Source organism: Hyla sarda, chromosome 1, assembly GCF_029499605.1.
Source record: "Hyla sarda isolate aHylSar1 chromosome 1, aHylSar1.hap1, whole genome shotgun sequence".
In the NCBI taxonomy this organism is placed as follows: Eukaryota; Metazoa; Chordata; class Amphibia; order Anura; family Hylidae; genus Hyla; species Hyla sarda.
Window position 1 is genome coordinate 68,580,976 of NC_079189.1, and position 24,755 is coordinate 68,605,730.

Below are 24,755 nucleotides of genomic sequence, written 5' to 3' on the forward strand. Positions count from 1 at the left end.
TTGATGGTCCTGGTCAGCGATCACTGTGATTGGTCCCTGTGGAACCCCTAATTTTAATAGTGAAAAATTGGAAAATTGCTGCTGAACTTTGAAGCCCTCTGGTGTCTTCCAAAAGTAAAAACACATCAATTTTATGATGCAAACATAAAGTAGACATATTGTATATGTGAATAAAAAAATTTTTTATTTGTAATATACATTTTCCTTACAAGCAGAGAGCTTCAAAGTTAGAAAAATGCAAAATTTTCAAATTTTTCATCAAATTTTAGGATTTTTCACAAGGAAAGGATGCAAGTTAACACAAACATTTACCACCATGTTAAAGTAGAATATGTCACAAAAAAACTATCTCGGAATCAGAATGATAACTAAAAGCATTCCAGAGTTATTAATGTTTAAAGTGACAGTGGTCAGATGTGCAAAAAACGCTCTGGTCCTTAAGGCCAAAATGGGCTTGGTCCTTAAGGGGTTAATAACATGCAATTGTAAAGTTATTCTGCATACATTAATCTATAATATATCAAAAGTTTTTTTGATGAGAGATACCCTTTAAGAAAGCCAAACCTTCCACGCCACCATCACAATAACACCCGACCCCATACAAGGAAGTTCCATTCTCAAAGTGTGCCTGTCATTAGCAAAAACATTTCATATAATGTAAAAAAAATAACATATGTATATTTGTAATATATATATAAGTTATAAAATGTGTATACATTTTGCCCCTACAGACATTGCCTGTGTGTCTCTGTGAGGAGACCAAATACAGTACAGGAAATGTGAATGGACAAGCAGAGCTCTGTGCACTGAGGACAAGCAGGGTTCTGTACACTGAGGACAAGCCGGGCTCTGTACACTGAGGACAAGGGGGCTCTGTACACTGAGGACAAGCGGGGCTCTGTGCACTGAGGACAAGCAGGGCTCTGCACAGTGAGGACAAGCAGGGCTCTGTGCACTGAGGACAAGCTGGGCTCTGTACAGTGGGGACAACCGACCCCATACAAGGAAGTTCCATTCTTAAAGTGTACCTGTCATTAGCAAAAACATTTCATATAATGTAAAAAAATAACATATGTATATTTGTAATATATATATAAGTTATAAAATGTTTATACATTTTGCCCCTACAGACATTGCCTGTGTGTCTCTGTGAGGAGACCAAATACAGTACAGGAAATGTGAATGGACAAGCAGAGCTCTGTGCACTGAGGACAAGCAGGGTTCTGTACACTGAGGATAAGCGGGGCTCTATACACTGAGGACAAGCGGGCTCTGTACACTGAAGACAAGCAGGGCTCTGTACACTGAGGACAAGTGGGGCTCTGTGCACTGAGGACAAGCAGGGCTCTGTACAGTGAGGACAAGCAGGGCTCTGGGCACTGAGGAGAAGCTGGCTCTGTACAGTGGGGACAAGCAGGGCTCTGTGCACTGAGGACAAGCAGGGCTCTGTACAGTGAGGATAAGCAGGGGTCTGTGCACTGAGGACAAGCAGGGCTCTGTACAGTGAGGACAAGCGGGGCTCTGTACACTGAGGACAAGAAGGGCTCTGTGCACTGAGGACAAGTGGGGCTCTGTGCACTGAGGGCAAGCCAGCCTCTGTGCACTGAGGACAAGCAGGGCTCTGTACAGTGAGGACAAGCAGAGCTCTGTACACTGAGGACAGGCAGGGCTCTGTACACTGAGGACAAGCAGGACACTGTACAGTGAGTACAAGCAGGGCTCTGTACACTGAGGACAAGCAGGGCTCTGTACAGTGAGGACAAGCAGGGTTCTGTGCACTGAGGAAAAGCAGGGCTCTGTACACTGAGGACAAGCAGGGCTCTGTACAGTGAGAACAAGCAGGGCTCTGTGCACTGAGGACAAGCAGGGCTATGTGCAGTGAGGCTTTGTGACAAGCCAGGAGTCTGCACAGAGCCCTGCTAGTCCTGCCCTCACTTCCTGTATTTGGGCCCCTCACAGAGACACACAGGCAATAGATGCAGGAACAGCATTTTTTTCACCCAAAAATATACACATTTTTTAACCAATGTACAATACAAATATAATAGCATTATCTACATTATATCAAAAGTTTTTGCTCACGACAGGTACACTTTAAGTCAGTAGATATAAAGAAATATAAAAAAACATTAAAAAAAACATAAAAATAGTATCAATAGTATCAATAAGAAATAACTATATACATAGTATCCTTTATCAGCAAGTGCTTAGCTACATAAAATCATGTAATATCAAACATAATCAGATAATGGCACATCAAGGTGTCCTCAACATCCCCTAAACATTATATGAAAGACTATCTCAACAAACTTTGGATGATGTTCAACCAGGTGTATCCAACCATTTCTTCCTAATTTATTGAAACATAGCAATCATTTCTCATAAGCAGGCTTTTCCATGGCTGCCAGCCAGTTTGCTTTTCCAATAACTGTAGGAGGGTCATTATTGAGTCATTGAGTCATTGCCTGGCTATTGCTTTTTTGACCGTAAACAATATACAGGAAAGTTTAGGTGGGAGCACCAGGCCAATTAGCTGCACTGTTGGTACTCACAACTCTTGACGGGAGATTTAGATGGACGTCTGCTATGATTGTGGTTAGTACCATTCACAAGCATTCTATTCCTTGACCCTGTTTCCTGTATTCTGACCTACCCTGACATAACATTTACCTGACTTTTTATTTCTCTATTCAGCCTGTCACATATGGACATGGAATAAGTGAAATCCTGCACTCACCTGCAACCCCTGTCCGTGCCTATTGTGTATCCACCATAAGAGACGGATCCACAACCCATGAAGATGGTTGCTACCTAACTAATGTGCTTTGACCTCAAGTCAAAATAACAAACTACAAAAAACACAGTAAAAGACCAGGGAAACAGTCAGGAATACTAAGGCAAAAACACACTATAACAATACTCAAGGAAGACAAACAAAACACGAAGTATAGTCAACAAGCCGAGTCGGGAACCAAGAGGACAGTAATATTCTAAGACAAGAACCACAGACAGAGAGAGAGAGACAAAAATAGAGCTGGGGTCCCTAATACCAGGTAAACAAGAGGAATAGAGATACAGTGTATAAGCGCTAGCTACTGGAACAATGTTCTTTCACAGGGGTAGTGTATAGGACACGGCTAGCGTATACAGGCAGCTGAGCAGGTGTGGTCACACAAGGTATCTGATTGGAAATAGAGACAGAACCACAGATTGGTCATATTGTAACCACAGCAACCCAAATCAATACACAAAGAAGATTTAAAGAGACACCTCACTTGACCAGTGCTTGCACTGACTCTGATTCTGGACTTCCCTGACTCCCTATGCACTTAGAAAGTGTAGGTGCCACTGTTTAGGGTGCATCATTCAAGTAGGCAGGGTTTAGGGTAAATTCATGTCTCACCGCTCCCAATGGTAGCAACCAAAAACTACCATACACAACACATAATACCCGAAAACAGTATCAAATACCACAGTGTAGAGTACAAAATATCTCCCCAAACAAACAGCACAGTTTAGTACAAGATAGCTCCCCAACAGCCACAAACAAAAACCCTGTATCACAAAATACCTCCCCAGCAGTACCAAATTCTACAGTGCTGCATAAAATACCTTCCCAGCAGTTAAAAATAATTCCAAAATGCAGCACAAAACAACCCTACTGGCCTCTACCTGCAACCCTTCTACTCCTCATTGGCAGCAATACTATCCTCTTCCAACACTACCCCAACCATTATAAGCATGGGTACCCTAAGCACCTCTTCCTTCCTCTTCTCACTTTACCTCAACCCTATTGGCCACTTTACCCACCCACTCTTCCTCAAACCACCATTCCTAGACTGTCAGCACAGGAGGTGCTGGAAGTAGGATGGAGAATATCTGGAGCTCTGACTTTTCGTATAGTTTACCTGTAGTCTCCGGAAGGATGTCTTATCTATTGCACACTGAGTTCATTACCTTGTGGATATCCTTTAATGCTTCTATCTATAGAAGCTGTGCTGATATTGCAGGGCTGGCATTATCAATGCACTACCTGCTTTGTGCCAACACCTAGCATAGGTAGAGACCCTAAGCCTTACCAGACAGTGGGTTTCAGAAGTGCTTACATTTGGACTGGGGACATACTTTTGGTGTAATTACCCAGTTTGTCCCTGACACCTGTCCTGGGTAATGGGTTCACCTACTAGCACAAATGTTTAGAGACTTTTGACACCAGCAGAAGCATTAGATGCGAAGCAAAGACTATAACAAAACAACTAAACACATGGAATGCCAAGTTTTGTATCTGTGTTGGCTTCTTCTAGGCATGTTAGGCCCCTTTAACATCAAATTTTACCTTTATATTTAGCATGTACTCAAGTTGCTGGTGTAAGTGCTAATCATATCTATAGAGATCTATTGTCTGATGATGGCTAATAAAGTATCCTTTTGGCCTCAGTCTGACCAATATACCGGTCAGTATAGTGCAAGAAATGAAGTATGGAATAACTAGGAAAATCTGTTCTTCCATACCTTGGGATCCTTAATAAAAAAAAAGAAAAAAAAAAAAAAAAGAAAATGTCTGAGGGTCATGGATGCCATTGTATGGTGTCTATCCCAGGTATCTGTTTAACATATAGCAAAGGAAGTGTCATTGATGCCACTGTCCATCAAATTTATCAACCCATGGAGGTCTGGATATGGAGTCACACTCAAAATCAAAGTGGAAAACCACACTACAGGCTGATCCAACTTTGATGTAATGTCCTTAAATCAAGTAAAAATGAGGCTCAGTAGTGTGTATGGCCTCCACGTGCCCGTATAACCTCCCTACAACGCCTGGGCATACTCCTGATGAGGTGGCGGATGGTCTTCTGAGGGATGTCCTCCCAGACCTGGAGTACAGCATCTGCCAACTCCTGGACAGTCTGTGGTGCAACGTGGCGTTGGTGGATGGAGCGAGACATGATGTCCCAGATGTGCTCAATCAGATTCAGGTCTGGGCCAGTCCATAGCATCAATGCCTTCCTCTTGCAAGAACTGCTTACACACTCAAGCAACATGAGGTCTAGCATCGTCTTGCATTAGGAGGAACCCAAAGAAATGCCACCCCACACCATTACTGACCCATCACCAAACCGGTCATGCTGGAACATATTGCAGGCAACAGAACGTTCTCCATGGCTTCTCCAGACTCTGTCACGTCTGTCACATGTGCTCAGTGTGAACCTGCTTTCATCTGTGAAGAGCACAGGCAAATTTGCCAATCTTGGTGTCCTCTGGCAAATGCCAAACATCCTGCACGGTGTTGGGCTGTAAGCACAACCCCCCCCTGTGGACGTCAGTCCCTCATACCACCCTCATGGAGTCTATTTCTGACTGTTTGAGTGGACACATGGACATTTGTGGCCTGCCAGGGATTATTTTACAGGGCTCTGGCAGTGCTCCTCCTGCTTCTCATTGCACAAAGGCGGAGGTAGCAGTTCTGTTGCGGGGTTGTTGCCCTCCTATGACGTCTCCTAATGTACTGGCCTGTCTCCTGGTAGCACCTCCATGATCTGGACACTACGCTGACAGACACAAACTTCAAGCCACAGCTCGCATTGATGTGCCATCCTGAATGAGCTGCACTACCTGAGCCACTTGCGTGGGTTGTAGACTCCGTCTCATGCTATCACTAGAGTGAACTTAAAGTGACCAAAACATCAGCCAGGAAGCATAGGAACTGAGTAGTGGTCTGTGTTTACCACCTGCAGAATCATTCCTTTATTGGGGGTGTCTTGCTTATTGCCTATAATTTCCACCTGTTGTCTGTTACATTTGCACAACAGCATGTGAAATTGATTTCACATGCTGTTGACAGTGGGGCAAAAAAGTATTTAGTCAGCCACCAATTGTGCAAGTTCTCCCACTTAAAAATATGAGAGAAGCCTGTAATTTTCATCATAGGTATACCTCAACTATGATAGATAGAATGAGAAAAATAATCCATAAAATCACATTGTCTGATTTTAAAATAATTTATTTGCTAATTATGGTGGAAAATATAGGCCTCTCATCTTTTTAAGTGGGAGAACTTGGACCAATTTGTCTCAGAAGGTGGGGGCACAAGCGCTTAGTGGAGAAAGTCAAGGGCCATCCTGTAAATCACAGGTGGCCCTAGTGGTTGGACCCCCAATCCTATACCCCCTCCCTCCCCTCTTAAAGTAGCTTCTTACTGTTTTAGATATAAGGAAATAATTTATTAGCTCACAGTTAAAGGGGTACTCCGGTGAAAACCTTTTTCTTTTTAAATCAACTGGTGCCAGAAAGTTAAACAGATTTGTAAATAACTTCTATAAAAAAAATTGTAATCCTTCCTGTACTTATTAGCTACTGAATACGACAGTGGAAATTATTTTTCTGTTTGAAACACAGAGCTCTCTGCTGACATCATGACCACAGTGCTCCCTGCTGACATCTCTGTCCATTTTAGGAACTGTCCAGAGTAAAAGGAAATCCCCATAGCAAACATATGCTGTTCTGGACAGTTCCTAAAATGGACAGAGATATCAGCAGAGAGCACTGTGCTTGTGATGTCAGCAGAATGGTTTGTGTTTCAAAAAGAAAAGAATTTTGGCTGTAGTACTCAGCAGCTAATAAGTACAGGAAGGATTAAGATTTTTTAATAGAAGTAATTTACAAATCTGTTTAACTTGCTGGCACCAGTTGGAATGGAAGTCAGGGGCCATGTGCGTTTACAAAGCCCCCCGTGGTGCCAGAACAGTGGAACCCCCCACATGTGACCCTATTTTGGAAACTACACCCCTCACAGAATTTAATAAGGGGTGCAGTGAGTATTTACACCCCACTGGCGTTTGACAGATCTTTGGAACAGTGGGCTGTGCAAATGAAAAATAACATTTTTCATTTTCACGGACCACTGTTCCAAAAATCTGTCAGACACCTGTGGGGCGTAAATGCTCACTGTACCCCTTATTACATTCCCTGAGGGGTGTAGTTTCCAAAATGGGGTCACATGTGGGTATTTTTTTGGGGGGGGTTTATGTCAGAACCGCTGTAAAATCAGCCACCCCTGTGCAAATCACCAATTTAGACCTCAAATGTACATAGTGCGCTCTCACTCCTGAGCCTTGTTATGCACCCGCTGAGCATTTTACGCCCACATATGGGGAGCTGCGGCGAAAAATTTGCCACAGCCCAAACTTGAAGCAGGAAACTTACTGTAAGCCTGCCCGTGTGAATGTACCCTGTACGTTCACATGGGGGGGGGGGGGCAAACCTCCAGCTGTTTCAAAACTACAACTCCCAGCATGTACTGACAGACCGTGCATGCTGGGAGTTGTACTTTTGCAACAGCTGGAGGCACACTGGTTGGAAAACCTTCAGTTAGGTTCTGTTACCTAACTCAGTATTTTCTAACCAGTATGCCTCCAGCTGTTGCAAAACTACAACTCCCAGCATGTACTGATCGCCGAAGGGCATGCTGGGAGATGTAGTTATGCAATAGCTGGAGGTGCGCAACTACAACTCCCAGCATGCCGAGACAGCTGTTTGCTGTTTGGACATGCTGGGATTTGCAGTTTTGCATCTGGAGGGCTACAGTTTTAGAGAACACTGCAAAGTGATCTCCAAACTGTGGTCCTCCAGCTGTTGCAAAACTACAATTCCCAGCATGCCCTGACAGCAAACAGTTGTTTGAGCATGCTAGGAGTTGTAGTTTTGCAAGATCTGGAGGGCTACAGTTTAGGGACCACTATATAGTGGTCTCAAACTGTAGCCCTCCAGCTGTTGCAAAACTACATATTCCAGCATGCCCAAAAAGCTGTCTGGGCATGCTGGGAGTTGTAGTTTTGCAACATCTGGAGGGCTACAGTTAGAGACCACTGTATAATGGTCTCAAACTGTACCCTCCAGATGTTGCTAGGCAACTCACCGGCTTCCGTCGGATCCAGCCGCACGTCATCACCGCCCACCGATCTCCGTCGCCTGCAGCCTCCGACGCCCGCCCGGATGGGTAAGTGGATCTTCGGCGCCGGTCCCCGTCGTTTCCTTGTTCTGCCCCGCCTATTGTGGGAGGGCAGGACGGGGAAAACAAAAGTAAACCCCCCCGCCCACGATCTGCTATTGGTGGTCGCGTCTAGACCACCAATAGCAGGGATAGGAGGAGTGGCACCCGTGCCACCTCACTCCTATCGCTTCAGGGGGATCGTGGGTGTCTTAGACACCCGCGATCCCCCTTACATTCCGGGTCACCGGGTCACTATAGACCCGTAATGACCCGGAATCGCGCAAATCGCAAGTGTGAATTCACTTGCGATTTGCCGCGATCGCCGACATGGGGGGGCCTGATGACCCTCCTGGGCATTTGCACGGGATGCCTGCTGAATGATTTCAGCAGGCATCCCGCTCCGATCCCCGCCCGGCGCACGGCGGGGACTAAAACTGCCCATGACGTAAATGTACATCCCTGGTCCTTAAGACCCAGGGTGTCGGGACGTACCGTTACGTCATGGGTCCTGTAGGGGTTAAATTTCCTTTCTGTCTGACCACAGTGCTCTCTGCTGACACCTCTGTTCATGTCAGGAACTGTCCAGAGCAGGAGAGGTTTGCTATGGGGATTTGCTTCTACTCTGGACAGTTCCTGACATGGACAGAGGTGTCAGCAGAGAGCACTGTTTTCAGACAGAGAAGAAATTCAAAAAGAAAATAACTTCCTCAATAGGCGTGTGCAGCCTATTGCATTAGGGTGTGCACCCTAAAGCATAAACTCACGCCACCCGTATGTGTGTGTGTATATATATCAAAATCAATGCAGCACTACTCAACCATAGATGCGTGGTGCCAGCGCCCCAACCAGATCACAGTCCATACAATAGAAGAAAATGGTGCAGCACTCCAGCAATTGTGGAAAATACAGAGAATTTATTCCTTCATGTAAAAAAAAAAAAAAACAACAGTTCAGCTCCTCAATGGAGTTTTTTTCAAGCATGAAGCTTGATGCTTGAAAAAAAGCTCCATTGAGGAGCTGAAACGTCACTTTTTTTTGGACATGAAGGAATAAATTCACCGTATTTTCTACAATTGCTGGAGTGCTGCGCCATTTTCTTCTATAAATATTTATATATATATATATATATATATATATATATATATATACACACAAAGTGGTCCCTCAACAATGGTACAATGGTAATTCGTTCCAAATGAAACATCGTTAGTTGAAACCATCGTATGTTGAGGGATTCGTGCAATGACATGTATAGGAAGTTATACTCACCTGTCTCCACCGCTCCGACGAAGGAGAGCGACGGCCATGCAGGGGATCCTGAAGAGGACGGTCCGGAGCGCCGGGGACAGGTGAGTGATCATCACCGCAGCACATGGGGCATCTTAAACGGCTATCCGGCGGCAGCTGAAGCAGTCTGCGCTGCCGGATAGCCGTTTATGCGATGGCCCCGACATACAAAAGCATCGTATGTTGATGCTGCCTTCAACATGCGATGGCCTCTGAGAGGCCATCGTATGTTGAAATTATCGTATGTCGGGGCCATCGTAGGTCGGGGGATCACTGTATATATATATACACACACACATACACTATTGCTTGCATGCACACATATATAAACAGACCTGCACTCATATAGGTGCATTATAAGTCCCCGCACATTAGGTTGGCAGTACAGTTCCCGCAGATTAGGCCCTAGCAGTAGGTCCCGGGACTGGAGGAGCAGTGGTCTGAGCACCATGCCCGTGCGTCCAACTCAATGCTCCGCTTTGCTCTTCTCCTATGGGTGCACGCACGTGGCGTCAGTGACATCCCTGCGTGTGCTACCTCCCGGTGACCCCTGCATTTTTAAAGTTAGTGCGGGGCCGCTGAAAGGTAACCGGGACATCCTTGTGTCCTGAAAAGATCTTTCGGGACACAGGGATGTCCCTAATGTGACGGGGGCCCCCTACGGGCTGCTCAGTGGCGGATCCCCCCTGGGCTTGATTAGGGTGTGCCCAGGCACATCCAGCACACCCCGTGCGCATGCCTATGACTTCCTCTGTAGCATACAGCAGCCGACAAGTACTGGAAGGATTAAGATTTTTAAATAGAAGTAATTTACAAATCTGTTTAACTTTCTGTCACCAGTTGATTTGAAGAGAAAAAAAAATGTTTTCTACCTGAGTACCCCTTTAAGGGGATATTCTATGCAAGCTAGGGGTTCTTATACTGTTCTTACATGGGATCCCTCTCCTCTCTGTGTCCACTGCTGATCATAATTCAGTACCGAGAAACAGGGTGGGCAGAGAAGGCAGTTGTCTAGATCACAATGGGGGAGGCGCACAATCATATTACTGTCTATAGTGTGTGGAACACTGATGCTGGATGACACAACCATACAGGCATATATGAATGTCACGTGACATGTACCCACTGCAGAACCACATGTTCCTATACAATAGTAGCTCCTATAAACCCTACTAGTCTGGTAACTGGCACATAGAAACAAAATCAGGTAAAAAAAAGTTTATTAGGAAGTTACACCCTATGACTGCCCCTGGAGAACATTGGAGTAAAATATAGACTCTAGTTATATTATAAGTAGTGATGAGCAGCATTGCCCATATTCGAATTTGCGATATTTCGTGAATATATAGATGAATATTCATCCTATATTCGCGAATTTCGCGTATTCGTTATATTCAAATATTCGCATATGTGAATATTCGCATATATGAATATTCGCATGTTCGTGTATTGGAGGGAGAAAACAGTGAGGGGGTGGGCAACTATACTATTGGTTGCTAGGGATGTGTATTTGCATCATTCTAATTGGCCCACAAGTGAAAAGAAGGAATATGCGAATATGTACATATGCGAAAATTCGCGATTCATGCGAATATGCGCATATGCGGAAAAAATGAATATTCGCAATTTTGAATATATAGCGAATATAGTCGCAAATTTGCGATATTCGCAATAAAAATTCGAAATGCGAATATTTAAATATTCAAATATTCAAAGCTTAAATGTTTACTGACTGTGCATACAATAGGCTCCTGTATAAACTCACATGTCCATGTATTACATATCAATAAATATTTATCCTTTATTTACACAACTCCTGTTCTTCCATTGATACTTTACTATGAGACAGTGTGTCTCCAGCTGTTGCAAAACTACAACTTCCAGCATGCCCAGACAGCCTTTGGCTGTCCGGGCATGCTGGGAGTTGTAGTTTTGCAACAGCTGGAGACACCCTGTTTGGAAAACACTGCTATAAGACATAATATTTACTATAAGTTAAATGGGCACTGTCAAAACTTTGATATGTTGTAAAGCATGTATAACCAATAGATTTAGCAATTGCTATCATTAGAACATGTTCAGTATTTCATCCTGAAAAAGCCAGTCAAACAACTGACCCCCCCCCCCCCCCCCGCCTGCTTGGACACATATTAGTCCTGCTGTGTCCATACATCATGGACACACTTCCTTGATTGACAGCTGTGAGCGCAAGGCTCACAGATGGAGGAAAAATCACCCCACTGTCAGCTTGTGTCCCGCTACGGTCAGTGAGGACAAGCTGGGATTTGTAGTTTTGCTAATGCTAGGGGAGATGTGAGCAGACAGCATACTGAGGGAGGGGGCGGAGACCTGCACAGTGAGGCCACACCCCCTCCCTTTGAGAGGAATTCAGACTAGTGAGCTAAATTAAAAGTGGAATAAAAAATAAATAAGGTGCTAGACACATAACAATGTGTAGATGTACATGGTCAGGATTAGGTACTGAGTGATATATTAAAAAAAAGTTTTTGGGTGGATCTGACGGGTACGCTTTAACACTTGCAAAGCAGCGATGAGGATGGAGGTTTCCCAATAAGTATGATCTATTTTAATGGAAGGCGACAGCTGGTAATGAAGTTCTTAGGTGGGGCGACTGCTACTGAGAACGTTCTATGTCTGCAGAAGGTAATAAGATGGTCCTTTATCAAGCAGAGAGATCTCCAATATTCCAAAGAGCTCTGTATGCTGCACAAAGGAGTTGTCTTCTCTACACTGCAGGTTATGGAGTAATAGATAGATGTGCAATAAGGTAAACATACACGGAGTTACAGATGTAGCAGAGCCGAGTTTGTCAATAAACTGTTCACACTGGGTTTGACACATATTGTGGTATAATGTTGTGTCTTTTTTATAGGATTGCAGGCAATACTGCTCGGTTATCAGAGGACAAACTCAGCTCTTCTGCATCTGAAATTGCCGAAATAATAATAATACTAATTATAATAATAATTATTATTGTTATTATTTATAATCATCATCATCATCCTACTACACATTCAGCTCTTCTGCATCTGAACAGACATTGCATAGATAAATGAAATTGCTTAAATAATAATAATAATACTAATTATAATAATAAAAATAATAATAATGATGGTTATTATTATTATTATTATTAATAATAGGTATTATTTGTAATATTTTTTCATATAATAATTATGTGTATTTATTATAATTATGGCAATTTATTTGATCTATTCTATGTCTGTTCAGATGCAGAAGAACTGAGTGTTTAGTAGTAGTAGTAGTATGATGATGATGATGATTATAATTATTATTAATAATAAAAATAATAATAATCATCATCATCATCAGCATCAGCATCATACTACTACAAACTCAGCTCTTCTGCATCTGAACAGACATAGCATAGATAAAATGAATTGCCATAATAATAATAATAATAATAATAATAATAACAATAATATCATACTACTAAAAATAATAAGAACAACAACAACAAAAATAATAATAATAATCATTTAGATATTATGGGTTATAGATAAGATGACTAAGTAGATTGTCCTGCAGAACTGACCAATTCAGCTCTACTACATTGACATGAATGTAAGCATACATAACTGGACTTCGCTAATGTCATTTTGCTGCCCATCAAAACACCAAAACCACAAACAACCAGATAAATGACTAATTCAGCTCTGCTACATCTGTAGACACATAACTTTGCATGTATAAGTAACAGGAACATGACCCCCTACTATGCAGTAATCCGAACACGTTCACAGTTTGTCTAATGCTAAGCTTCTTAGTAAAATCAACATACAAGGCACAAACAAGGCAATACATGTCTCAATTAACATAAGCCATTATATTATTCTTGGCATAGTTACCAGGGTCCGGGGCACCATCTTCCCCAGTGGTTAAAAGTCATTTTATTGTTTTTTTTTTTTTTTTTTTTTTTTTTTATCAATCATAGCAATATTGAGAAACTTGCAAAATGATGAATTGAAAAGCAAAATGAAGAATGCGAAGTGATAAGACTTTACCTTCGGAGAAATCAATGAGCCCCAACAAATGCAGAAGCTTGAGAGATGCACAGATTATCATTACAATCCCCACCGTCTGTAGCCCCTCGGACTCCCACTCTGCTGATATCATCCTTGGAATTGACAAATCATTCCTGGTTCAAACTTTACAGCTGATGGGGTTGGAATGGAGAGCGGCATTCATGGGCGAGGAGAGAGGACGCAGCCTTTTTTCCTGCCTCTGGAAAGGACCAGCCTGACTAAATGAAAATGTGGACTAGCTCCGCATCTCATGCTTCCCAGTGTGTGATGGTGTTAGGAGTGAGTCTCCTCCAGAGGCTGAGGGGGACCACCACCAGCTCTGCGCTTTGACATCATTACTTGCAGCTTATTCAGCTATGGAAAGGTGTTGGCGGCTCCTCTGCTTCACAACTCCATCCACACACTCCCAATTCATATCAGGAACAACGCTGGAAACTTTTAGGATGAGCACGTTGCTTCGCGAGCGCAGCTAATTTCAATGCCTCATTGCTTATTCCACTGCTACAATTAACTCTGCGCGCTCCAGGCTGGCACTGTGCACAACAGAGAGCATCAACATTTCATTTAATCCAGCGTATAAAGGAGCTGATAGTATCTGGATTATGAAGGGTTAAGGGTCTTGTGAGCAGAGCCCCCACTCCCATTGTTCTTGTTTTTATTGTGGAATAGATGTTAATATCTGTATATATAAGCTTAGAGTTGTAAAGTGCTGCAGAATATGTTGGTGCTATAGAAACAAAGAGGTGTCCGCAGAGAAGAACTCATCTAGTCGGCCCAATATTCGGAATACTATGAATAGTCCCTGGCCCTATCTTATATGAAGGATATATGCCTATCCAATGCATGCTTAAAGGGGTACACCGGTGGAATTCTTTTTTTATTTTAAATCAACTGGTGCCAGAAAGTTAAACAGATTTGTAAATGACTTCTATTAAAGGGGCACTCAGGTTGTCAACATGTTTTTCCATTTGTGACTTACCCTATTTGTTTTGTTTCATTTCTATTCTTGTTGTTTAGCCTACTCTATTTCAGTTATTTGATGTCTTTTTATCCCCCACTTTGTTTTACTATCTTTGCTATTTACTGTTTCTTGCTGTGCTGAAAACTACAAATCCCAGCATGCCACATGCCTTGCTGGTTTGGGACGTCTCCTTTTTTTTTTGTTACGCCCTTTACCCATCCTACTATTTTCCCGGGTCGGCCCCCTTATACACAGCACACTAATATAGTCTTGGGATACACTGTCACAGACACAAAAGGGACTACAACTCCCAGCATGTGTCATTGAGGAGTCTTCAGTCTGTGGTATAACACCAGCATGCTGCCTCTGTAGTCTCCTGGGGGTTGTAGTTCACCACACCTCTGTAGGGCATACACCAGTGTTTCTCAACCAGTGTGCCTCCAGGTGTTGCAAAACTACTACTACCAGCATGCCCGGACAGCCAAAAGCTGTCCGGGCATGCTGGGAGTTGTAGTTTTGATACAGCTGAAGACACTCTGGTTGGGAAACAATGCACTTTGTTTGTAATATACTGAATAGGCTAGGCCAGTGTTTCCCTATCAGTGTGCCTCCACTACAACTCTCAGCATGCCCAAAGGCTGTCAGGTCATGCTGGGAGTTGTAGTTTTACAACAGCTGGAGACACACTGGTTTGGAAACACTGGTGTAACATGATGTGTATGCTGAATAGGCTAGGACAGTGTTTCCCAACCAGTGTGCCTCCAGCTGTTGCAAAACTACAACTCCCATGCCCAAAGTCTGTCAAGGCATGCTGGGAGTTGTAGTTTTGCAACAGCTGGAGGCACACTGATTTGTAAACACTAGCATACACACAAATAACAGGGACTACAACTCCCAGCATGTGTCATTCAGGAGTCCCCCAACCCACCCTTCACACATAGAAATCATCCCCAGTCCGAGATTTATTCCCCTGCAGTCTATACATCCCCAGCCCGTGCACTTTGTTATCCTCCCCTTCAGATAACACTCTTATCTTCTCTGTCTTCCTTCAGTGCAGACCTGCATCCTCAGAAGACAGAGCAGGGGGAGGGGAGATTAGGAGCTGTGTACTTCCTCTCCCCCTGCTCTGGCTTCTTTCTCTCATGCACACCTGCGTCCTCCAGGAAGGGGAATAACTTTTCTCTCATCCAGACCTGCGTCCTCAGAAGTATGTCCTCTCTCCCCCTGCTGTGGCTTCTTTCTCTCATGCACACCTGCGTCCTCCAGGAGGGGGAGATGAGGAGCCATGGCTTATCTCTCTCATGCAGTTCTGAAAGAACAGAGAAAAAAAAAGCCATGACATGTTGTCCACAGCCTAATCCTAACATGGCCAACGTTGTGGAAAACAGTAAGAGATCCAACGAAGAACTAAAGAACTTACTGGCCCACAAACAGGTAAGAAAAAAAGACACATGCTACACATATGTGGTGGACCGGTACCGTATTACATACCGTACCTAGTGTAGAGGTCCCCAAAGTCAGAGTAACTACGTTCAGGTAGGGTCCCTCAGGTGGGACAGCCCCTAGTCACCTCTCCTTAAGTCTAATTCTTTAATGCTGATAACTGTATATATGTAATAATAGAATATATCTGGGATAATGTATAGTACTTACCTTGTTTAGCGTCGCAGGACCTTCGGTCATGTGACCATGTTAATAACCTATATGGTATGTCGGAGGTCCTTAGGAGGTCCTTGTGTCACGTGTTACCCATAAATCTTTGTAATGGTGATTGACATCAGTAATGGACCAATTAGCACTAGTCCAGCCCCTGCCTATATAAGGGAGCTGTAGCCAATTATCGCTCTCTTGGGTTGCTGCTCTTTTGGATTCCTAACTAGCAGGATGGATCTGCGCAACTTTCAAAGACACGCTAGTCCTGAAAAACCTACCGGCCTCAGCAGAACTAAAACCGTGAGTTCTAATCTAGTGTGACTACTGGACCGCAACTAATCCCCTAAATCCAGTGGAATAGCGCCTAATACTTAAAAACTCTAAATTGCTAAAGTCCCAACCTTTGTCAATCTCCAAAGAAAGCGCTTGTATGCATAAAGACTGTTCGGTTATTGAAGCTTACAGAAACTCTTCAGTAAAAGTTATACCTGTTACAGAAAACTCTCCAGTTGTGGACATTCGATTATTATCTACCTCCCTATTGCTTTTGGGAAGGGTGGCGGTAGGACAAGCACTTCTGAGGAGCCCCCACCCTGGCATCACGAATAGCAAGGGTTAACAAGCACCCTTTAATAACCACACAGCTACACTCCCCATACCCTACATCCCCCAGACTATCACACAAACATATAATACATGTCAATTGCAAAAAACATGAAGAAGATGCAATATAGCCAAAAATCTTAACCACCGGAGTACCCCATTAAAGGACATCTGTAGTGCAATATAACTTACTCCCTATCCCCCCGCAATCTTATGTTCGGGCCGCGGAAGCATGCTGGAAGGGGGCGTTAGAGCGATAAATGGAGGGGGTGTGTCTGCTGCGGCTTTCTGCTGGGGACGAAACTGCACTTCCTGCAGACTGCCGCAGCCCTGTCCAGGAGATTGCGGGGGGCCCTAGCACTCGCACCCCCCGCAATCTATAACTTATCCCCTATCCTTCGGATAGGGGATAAGTTATGTTGCACTACAATACCTTCCAGTATTTTTTAGTGGCTGTATGCTACAGGGGAAATTCTTGTCTTTTTGAATTTCTTTTTTGTCCTCTGTTCATGTCAGGAACTGTCCAGAGTAGTATAGGTTTGCTATGGGGATTTTCTCCTGCTCTGGACAGTTCCTGATACGGGCATCAGGTGTCAGCAGAGAGCACTGTGGACAAGACAAAAAAGAAATTCAAAAAGAAAAGAATTTCCTCTGTAGCATACAGCTGCTAAAAAGTACTGGAAGGGTAAAGATTTTTTTATTAGAAGTCATTTACAAATCTGTTTAACCCCTTAACGACGCAGGACGTATATTTACGTCCTGCGCCGGCTCCCGCGATATGAAGCGGGATCGCGCCTTGATACCGCATCATATCGCGTGGGTCCCGGCGCTAATCAACGGCCGGGACCCGCGGCTAATACCACACATCGCCGATCGCGGCGATGTGCGGTATTAACCCTTTAGAAGCGGCGGTCAAAGCTGACCGCCGCTTCTAAAGTGAAACTGAAAGTATCCCGGCTGCTCAGTCGGGCTGTTCGGGACCGCCGCGGTGAAATCGCGGCGTCCCGAACAGCTGATCGGACACCGGGAGGGCTCTTACCTGCCTCCTCGGTGTCCGATCGACGAATGACTGCTCCGTGCCATAGATCCAGGCAGGAGCAGTCAAGCGCCGATAATGCTGATCACAGGCGTGTTAATACACGCCTGTGTTCAGGATGAGAGATCAGTGTGTGCAGTGTTATAGGTCCCTATGGGACCTATAACACTGCAAAAAAAAAGTAAAAAAAAAGTGTTAATAAAGGTCATTTAACCCCTTCCCTAATAAAAGTTTGAATCACCCCCCTTTTCCCATAAAAAAATAAAACAGTGTAAAAAAAAAAAAAAATAAACATATGTGGTATCGCCGCGTGCGTAAATGTCCGAACTATAAAAATATATCATTAATTAAGCCGTACGGTCAATGGCGTACGCGCAAAAAAATTCCAAAGTCCAAAAAAGCGTATTTTGGTAACTTTTTATAACATTAAAAAATGAATAAAAAGTGATCAAAAAGTCAGATCAAAACAAAAATCATACCAATAAAAACTTTAGATCACGGCGCAAGAAATGAGTCCTCATACCGCCCCGTACGTGAAAAAATAAAAAAGTTATAGGGGTCAGAAGATGACATTTTTAAATGTATAAATTTTCCTGCATGTAGTTATGATTTTTTCCAGAAGTGCGACAAAATCAAACCTATATAAGTAGGGTATCATTTTAACCGTATGGACCTACAGAATAATGATAAGGTGTAATTTTTACCGAAATATGCACTGCGTAGAAACGGAAGCCCCCAAAATTTACAAAATGGCGTTTTTTTTTCGATTTTGTCGCACAATGATTTTTTTTTCCGTTTCGCCGTGCATTTTTGGGTAAAATGACTAATGTCACTGCAAAGTAGAATTGGCGATGCAAAAAATAAGCCATAATATGGATTTTTAGGTGGAAAATTGAAAGGGTTATGATTTTTAAAAGGTAAGGGGGAAAAAACGAAAGTGCAAAAACGGAAAAACCCTGAGTCCTTAAGGGGTTAACTTTCTGGCACCAGTTGATTTAAAAAAAAAATAAAAATTTCCACCGGAGTACCCCTTTAAACTCCTCCACTGTATTTGCAGCTACCACTTCTGCAGTAAACTGTATTTGCAGCTACCACTCTTTCAGTAAAGTAATACTTCCTGATATTACAACATAAACCTTTGCCCCTCTTTTATAAAACTATGTCCTCTTGTGCTAGTTTTTCTTCTTTTGAATGTACTTTCCTCCATTACCGTGTTGATCACTTTATTATTATTATGAATTGTTTCATCAGAAAATATGAAATGTGACCCCCCACTGCAAAAAGGTGTACTACCCAGTTCCTGCTTCCAGCTGACTTAGGCATGGGAAGCTATGACCAGCCAGGCATTGTTGACCACTGTAGGGACAATGTAGTCTAGATGAATGGCCAAACAAATCTGTCCTAATAAGAGTGGCTCATAGAAGGGATCCTGTGAGGGGGTGTGGTGTGACAGCTACATATCCATAAAGCAGTGTTTGGTGTCCCGGTACAGGACCTTGTCCTGTCCCTTGTCTACAGTCCCCTCAGCTAGAGTCCCTCCATTCATATAGGGCTCTCCAGCAGGGCTTGTCCTTGGTCGCCTCATGTAAAGTGTGTTTATATTTATTTAATTTATAGAAAATATATGTACAGGACCTTGGTGGTCACATGATGTACGGTTGTGATGTATAAAATGTACAAGGACCTTAGAGGTCATGTGATGTACCCAGAGTTCACTGGGTTCATAACTTAAAGATTTGCTGACCAATATGCTTAGTCCAGCCCCTTATTATATAAAGGGCTGTAGCCGCTAAATTCGCTCTCTTAGTTCCGGTTTATCAAGCAAGCACAATCTCTCAGCATTAATTTAATTAATCTAGGCCAAAGCCTAAGAACCTGCAGCCACTAAACGTGAGTTAGTCAAAGCTCCATCTATCAAATCTTGTGTGACTACTATCAGCTCAAATCTTCTAAATTAGTAGCACAGTGGCCTGCATAAAAGCTCATTGCTTCCAAGTTCCAGAAAACCTGTGAGGAACCTGTATCCCGGTTCACTCTTGAAAAGACTGTTATGTTAAAGACTGTTTCATAAATTCCCCGAGCACAGTTTCTTCAGTTTATTCCTGAAATCTGCTGTGTACATTCCTTTATTTTTCCCTGTCGTTTGTGGGACGGTTGACAGTAGGAACATTACTATTGAGCAAACCGCACCCTGGCGTCACGACATTCAAAGGTTAATACCACCATACCCTACACTACCACTGCAACACCCCAGTCACCGTTACTCTCCTTGTACACCACAAGTGTTTCTAAAGCAGGGTGCCTCCAGCTGTTGCAAAACTTCAACTCCCAGCATGCCCGGACAGCCTTTGGCTGTCCGGGCATGCTGGGAGTTGTAGTTTTGCAACAGCTGGAGGCACCCTGCTTGGGAAACACTGCCTTATAGGCATATAGGATGGCATCTCAGAACAAATGACTCTCATAAAATAGGTTTCTAATGCTTTTATTTGCAACCATCTCATAATTTCTGCCCAGACCGACTGGTTTTGTAGAGATTGCAGATTATCTTGCATTTTTGTGCCGGAAATCAGAGATAGAACATCAGAATTTCTAAACTATCACACAACAGATTAAAGAATTCTTGCACCATACCAGGTCTCTAAACAGTCTGTACCGACACATGCACTCAGCCCTGGCCACTTTATTAGGTACACCCCCCCCCCCCCCCCCCCCCACTTGTAATCCAATAATCCATTGGATTGAAATCTGGTGACTATGGAGGCCATTGAAATACAGTGACCAAGATCAAGAAACCAGTGTGAGATGATGTGAGCTTTGTGACATGGTGCATTATCCTGCTGGAACTATCAGAAGATGGGTCCACTGTGGTCATAAAGGGATGGACATGGTCAGGTAGGCAGTTTTGTTCCATTGCTGCTCAACTGGTACTAAGGGGCCCAAAGTGTGCCAAGAAAAGGTCTTCCAAACCATTACACCACCGGCACCGGCCTGAACCGGATGGATCCATGCTTTCATTTTGTTTGTGCCAAATTCTGACCCTGCCATCTGAATGTCAAAGTTGGAATGTTATATGGGGGCTATAACATTGCAAAAAAAAGTGTTAATAAATGTGATTTAACCCCTTCCCTAATAAAAGTCAGAATCACCGCCCCTTTTCCCATAAAAAAAAAACTATGGAAATATATTTTAAAAAAAAAAACATATGTAGTATCGCCGCGTGTGTAAATGTCCGAACTGTAAATATGTATGGTTAATTAAACCGCACGTCAAAGGCGTACATGAAAAAAAAGCTCAAAGTCCAAAGTAGTGTATTTTTGGTCACCTTTTATACCAGTAAAAAAGGAATAAAAAGCTACCATATATACTCGAGTATAAGCCGACCCGAATATAAGCCGAGGCCCCTAATTTCACTCCAAAAACCCAGGAAAAGTTATTGACTCGACTATAAGCCTAGGGTGGGAAATACATCATTCCCCCCTGTCATCATCCAGACCCCCGTCATTAACACCCTCATCATCATCACCCTTCATCATCACTGCCTGTCATCATCCCCCCTTCATCATTACCCTGTCATCATCCCCCCTTCATCATCACCACCTGTCATCATCCCCTTGTCATCATCCCACACACCCCCTTCATCATCCCCTTGTCATCATCCCACCCCCCTTCATCATCACCACCTGTCATCAACCCACCCCCCCCCCCCCCTTCATCATCACCGCTTGTCAATGTCTAATTTAACAGTGGTCTTCAACCTGCGGACCTCCAGATGTTTCAAAATTCCAACTCCAAGCAAGCCCGGGCAGCCATCGGCTGTCCGGGCATGCTGGGAGTTGTAGTTTTGAAACATCTGGAGGTCCGCAGGTTGAAGACCACTGCGGCCTTCGACATCATCCAGCACCCCCCCCCCCTCTCACCCCCTTTAGTTTTGTACTCACCTCCGCTCGGCGGGACGTTAGAGTGCACTGGTCCGGGCCATCTGTGCTGCAGGGACCGTCCGGTGGGGAGGAAAAGTCTCTTCTCCGCGCTTCGGACCCGGAATAGAGACGTTGCCTTGACGACGACGCACAAGGAAGTTGCTCATGAACGTCTCTGTGCGCGGAGAAGAGGCCCCCCCGGTGAAGGTGGACAGCCCGCAACGACTATCCCTCCCAACCAGACGGTCCCTGCAGCACAGATGGCCCGGACCAGCGCACCCTAACGTCCCGCCGATCGGAGGTGAGTACAAAACTAAAGGGGGTGAGAGGGGTCTGGATGATGTCGAAGGCTGCAGTGGTCTTCAACCTGTGGACCTCCAGATGTTTCAAAACTACAAATCCCAGCATGCCCGGAGAGCCGATGGCTGCCCGGACTTGCTGGGAGTTGTAGTTTTGAAACATCTGGAGGTCCGCAGGTTGAAGATCACTGAAGGTGGAGAGTTTGCTCGAGTATAAGCCAAGGGGGGTGTTTTCAGCACGAAAAATTGTGCTAAAAAACTCGGTTTATACTCGAGTATATACAGTATCAAAAAGTCCGATCAACACAAAAATGGTACCGAAAAAAATTTCAGATCATGGTGCAAAAAAATAGCTCTAATACATCCCTATAAGCGGAAAAATAAAAAAGTTAAAGGGGTCAGAAGATGACAATTTTAAACGTATACATTTTTCTGCATGTAGTTATGATTTTTTCCAGAAGTGCGACAAAATCAAACCTATATAAGTAGGGTATCATTTTAACTGTATGGACCTACAGAATAATGATAAGGTGTCATTTTTATCGAAAAATGCACTGCGCAGAAAAGGAAGCCACCAATGTCGGACATTGATTTTTTTTTTCCGTTTCATTGTGGTTTTTTGGGTAAAATGACTAATGTCACTGCAAAGTAAAATTGATGGTGCAAAAAATAAGCCATCATATGGATTCTTAGGTTGAACATTGAAAGGGTTGTGATTTTTAAAAGGTAAGGAGGAAAAAACTAAAGTGCAAAAACTGAAAAACGCTGAGTCCTTAAGGGGTTAAAAATTTTTTTTCCACTGGAGTACCCCTTTAAAGTGACTAGCGGACATATTACTTACACTAGGCATTCTAAGAATACACCAGACTTTTAACAGTGACTCAGGGGCCCTTATTTACTACCGAATTTTTTTCTCGGTTTATGCGCCTACATTTTTATCGCACCATCCGTGCGACTATTTCTGCGCCCAACTTTTACGCCGCACAACCTACACTTTTGAAAACACTCGGAGTGTTTTTTTAAACTCTGAAATGGGCGTGGTTAAACAAAAAATGGGCGTGTTCCTAACAAAAAGACGAAAATAATGGGAATACTTCAAAAATCACTCCAGAAAAAGTGTGAGTTTGGCTCACAGATTAATCGACAGCCAAGAGGATGAGTGAAAATAAAAAAATGGAGCGATTTCTAACAAGAGACTGTTTACCATTGTGGTGTGTGAAAGTAACTGATTTTATAACCTGAAAACATTTTGTACAGATAAACACTTCTATGAATAAAATATTGAATTACTTTGTGATAGTTAATGTTTATATATATTTGCAATATTAGGTTTAAATCAATTTAACCCCGAAGCTGATAAACAAGGAGAATTGTTGTAATGTTTGAAAAATTATAAAACATGAATACTTTTGATTCATGAAAACATTTTTAAACAAACAAGTCTAAACCATTTTGATTCACACAACTAATTTCTTTAGCTCGGAGTTTGTGCAACATAATTGACTAGTGCGACAAAAAAAAGTGCAACAGAAAAAAAAACGAAATGTGCGACAGAATAGTAAATAAGCCTTAAAAATAAGACGAGTGATATTGAAATCACTCCAGAATAAACACTCCACTCTTAGTAAATCAGGGCCAGGGTGTTTCCAAATCTAGCCTATCTTAGGCTGGGTTCACATCACGTTTTTACCAATACGGGACCGCATACGGCTGGGAGGAGACAAAACCTTGTGCTCCCATAATCCCTGCCGTATGCCGCCCATATGTAATTCATTTCAATGAACCGACCGGAGCGAAACGCCCTCTATGCGGTTTTCCCACCGCACCTAAAACGTAGTCGACCACGGTTTGAGGTCTGGTAGAAAACCGCATACGGGGCAAAAATTAGCCGACCAACACTTCACGACTAATCTCATTCCTGTTGATAGCAGCCAGAACTGTTATTCCGAGGTTGTGGAGGTCGACCTCGGTGCCTTCTATCTCCTCTTGGCTACTTGACATATCTAAATTACATAGAATGGATGAGCTGATGGCCGACTCCCCCAATCAGCTAGCCAGGTATACTGCGATCTGGTCACCTTGGCTAACCTTTGTATCTTCCCCGGAATATGCAACTCTGTATCTTGCCAGCTGATATACAAACACCCCTTAGAACCCCTGTTTATACCCAGTATACTACCCTTTTCCTAACGGCATATATTTGGACATGTACATTTCTATTATACATACCCTTTCTTCCTATGGGCACTGGGCGCGGCGGTGGTTCCGGTGTGGTTCGGCTTGTGCGGTAAGTTCTTTATATCTCTTCTATGGTCCCTTCTTCTTCCATGTCGTTCTTCCTTCGTATCCCCTATGCCCCCCCCCCCCCTTTCAACTTACCTCCTACATCTTACCCCCCTTTCCTTTCCTTTCATTCTCTTTTAGTAGTTAAGTTTAAATGACATTTAATTCACCAGACTGCTTGATACGACAAGTTTTGACCTCACCTCTCACTTACCCCATCTTGATTCCGATTAGACACAATGCGGGATCTCGTATAAGCTTTTTCACTATGGTATCTAAGGATTATCACTATCTAGTTCAGAGAGGCATTTTCTGAATAGACATTAGTCTCCATCATGTATATTGTAATAATACCTCGATACTTGAATGATTAGCAGTCTGTTACAAAGAGAGTATTTTCTTCCCATGTTATGTTGTGGGCAAATTACTATACAACTCTCCTGTTATTTGATGCTTGTGTTTTTGTTATTATGCACTTTATTCTAAAATTGAATACATTTTTATTTGAAAAAAATAAATAAAAATTAGCCGACCGGAGTCAGCGTTTCACTCCGGTTGGCTCATTGAAATCAATTACTTACGGGCGGCATACGGCAGGGATACGGGAGCGCAAGGTTTTAGCTCCCCCCAGCGTATGCGTTCCCATATTGGTAAAAACG

At 43.3% G+C, this 24,755-nt stretch overlaps 1 protein-coding gene across 4 annotated transcripts in view; it reads right to left on the reverse strand.

The window, feature by feature from the left end:
• KCNIP4 (potassium voltage-gated channel interacting protein 4) overlaps nucleotides 1-24,755 on the reverse strand; it is a 686,042-nt gene that overhangs the window by 287,614 nt on the left and 373,673 nt on the right. The window contains exon 1 of one of the 4 annotated variants that reach the window (XM_056555496.1): nucleotides 13,324-14,085. The exons of the other annotated variants lie outside the window; for them this stretch is intronic. Within the exon in view, the coding sequence (XP_056411471.1) occupies nucleotides 13,324-13,435 (112 nt within the window). The 5' untranslated portion in view covers nucleotides 13,436-14,085. Of the gene's footprint in view, nucleotides 1-13,323; nucleotides 14,086-24,755 lie in introns of those variants that run through there. 4 annotated transcript variants of the gene reach the window in all.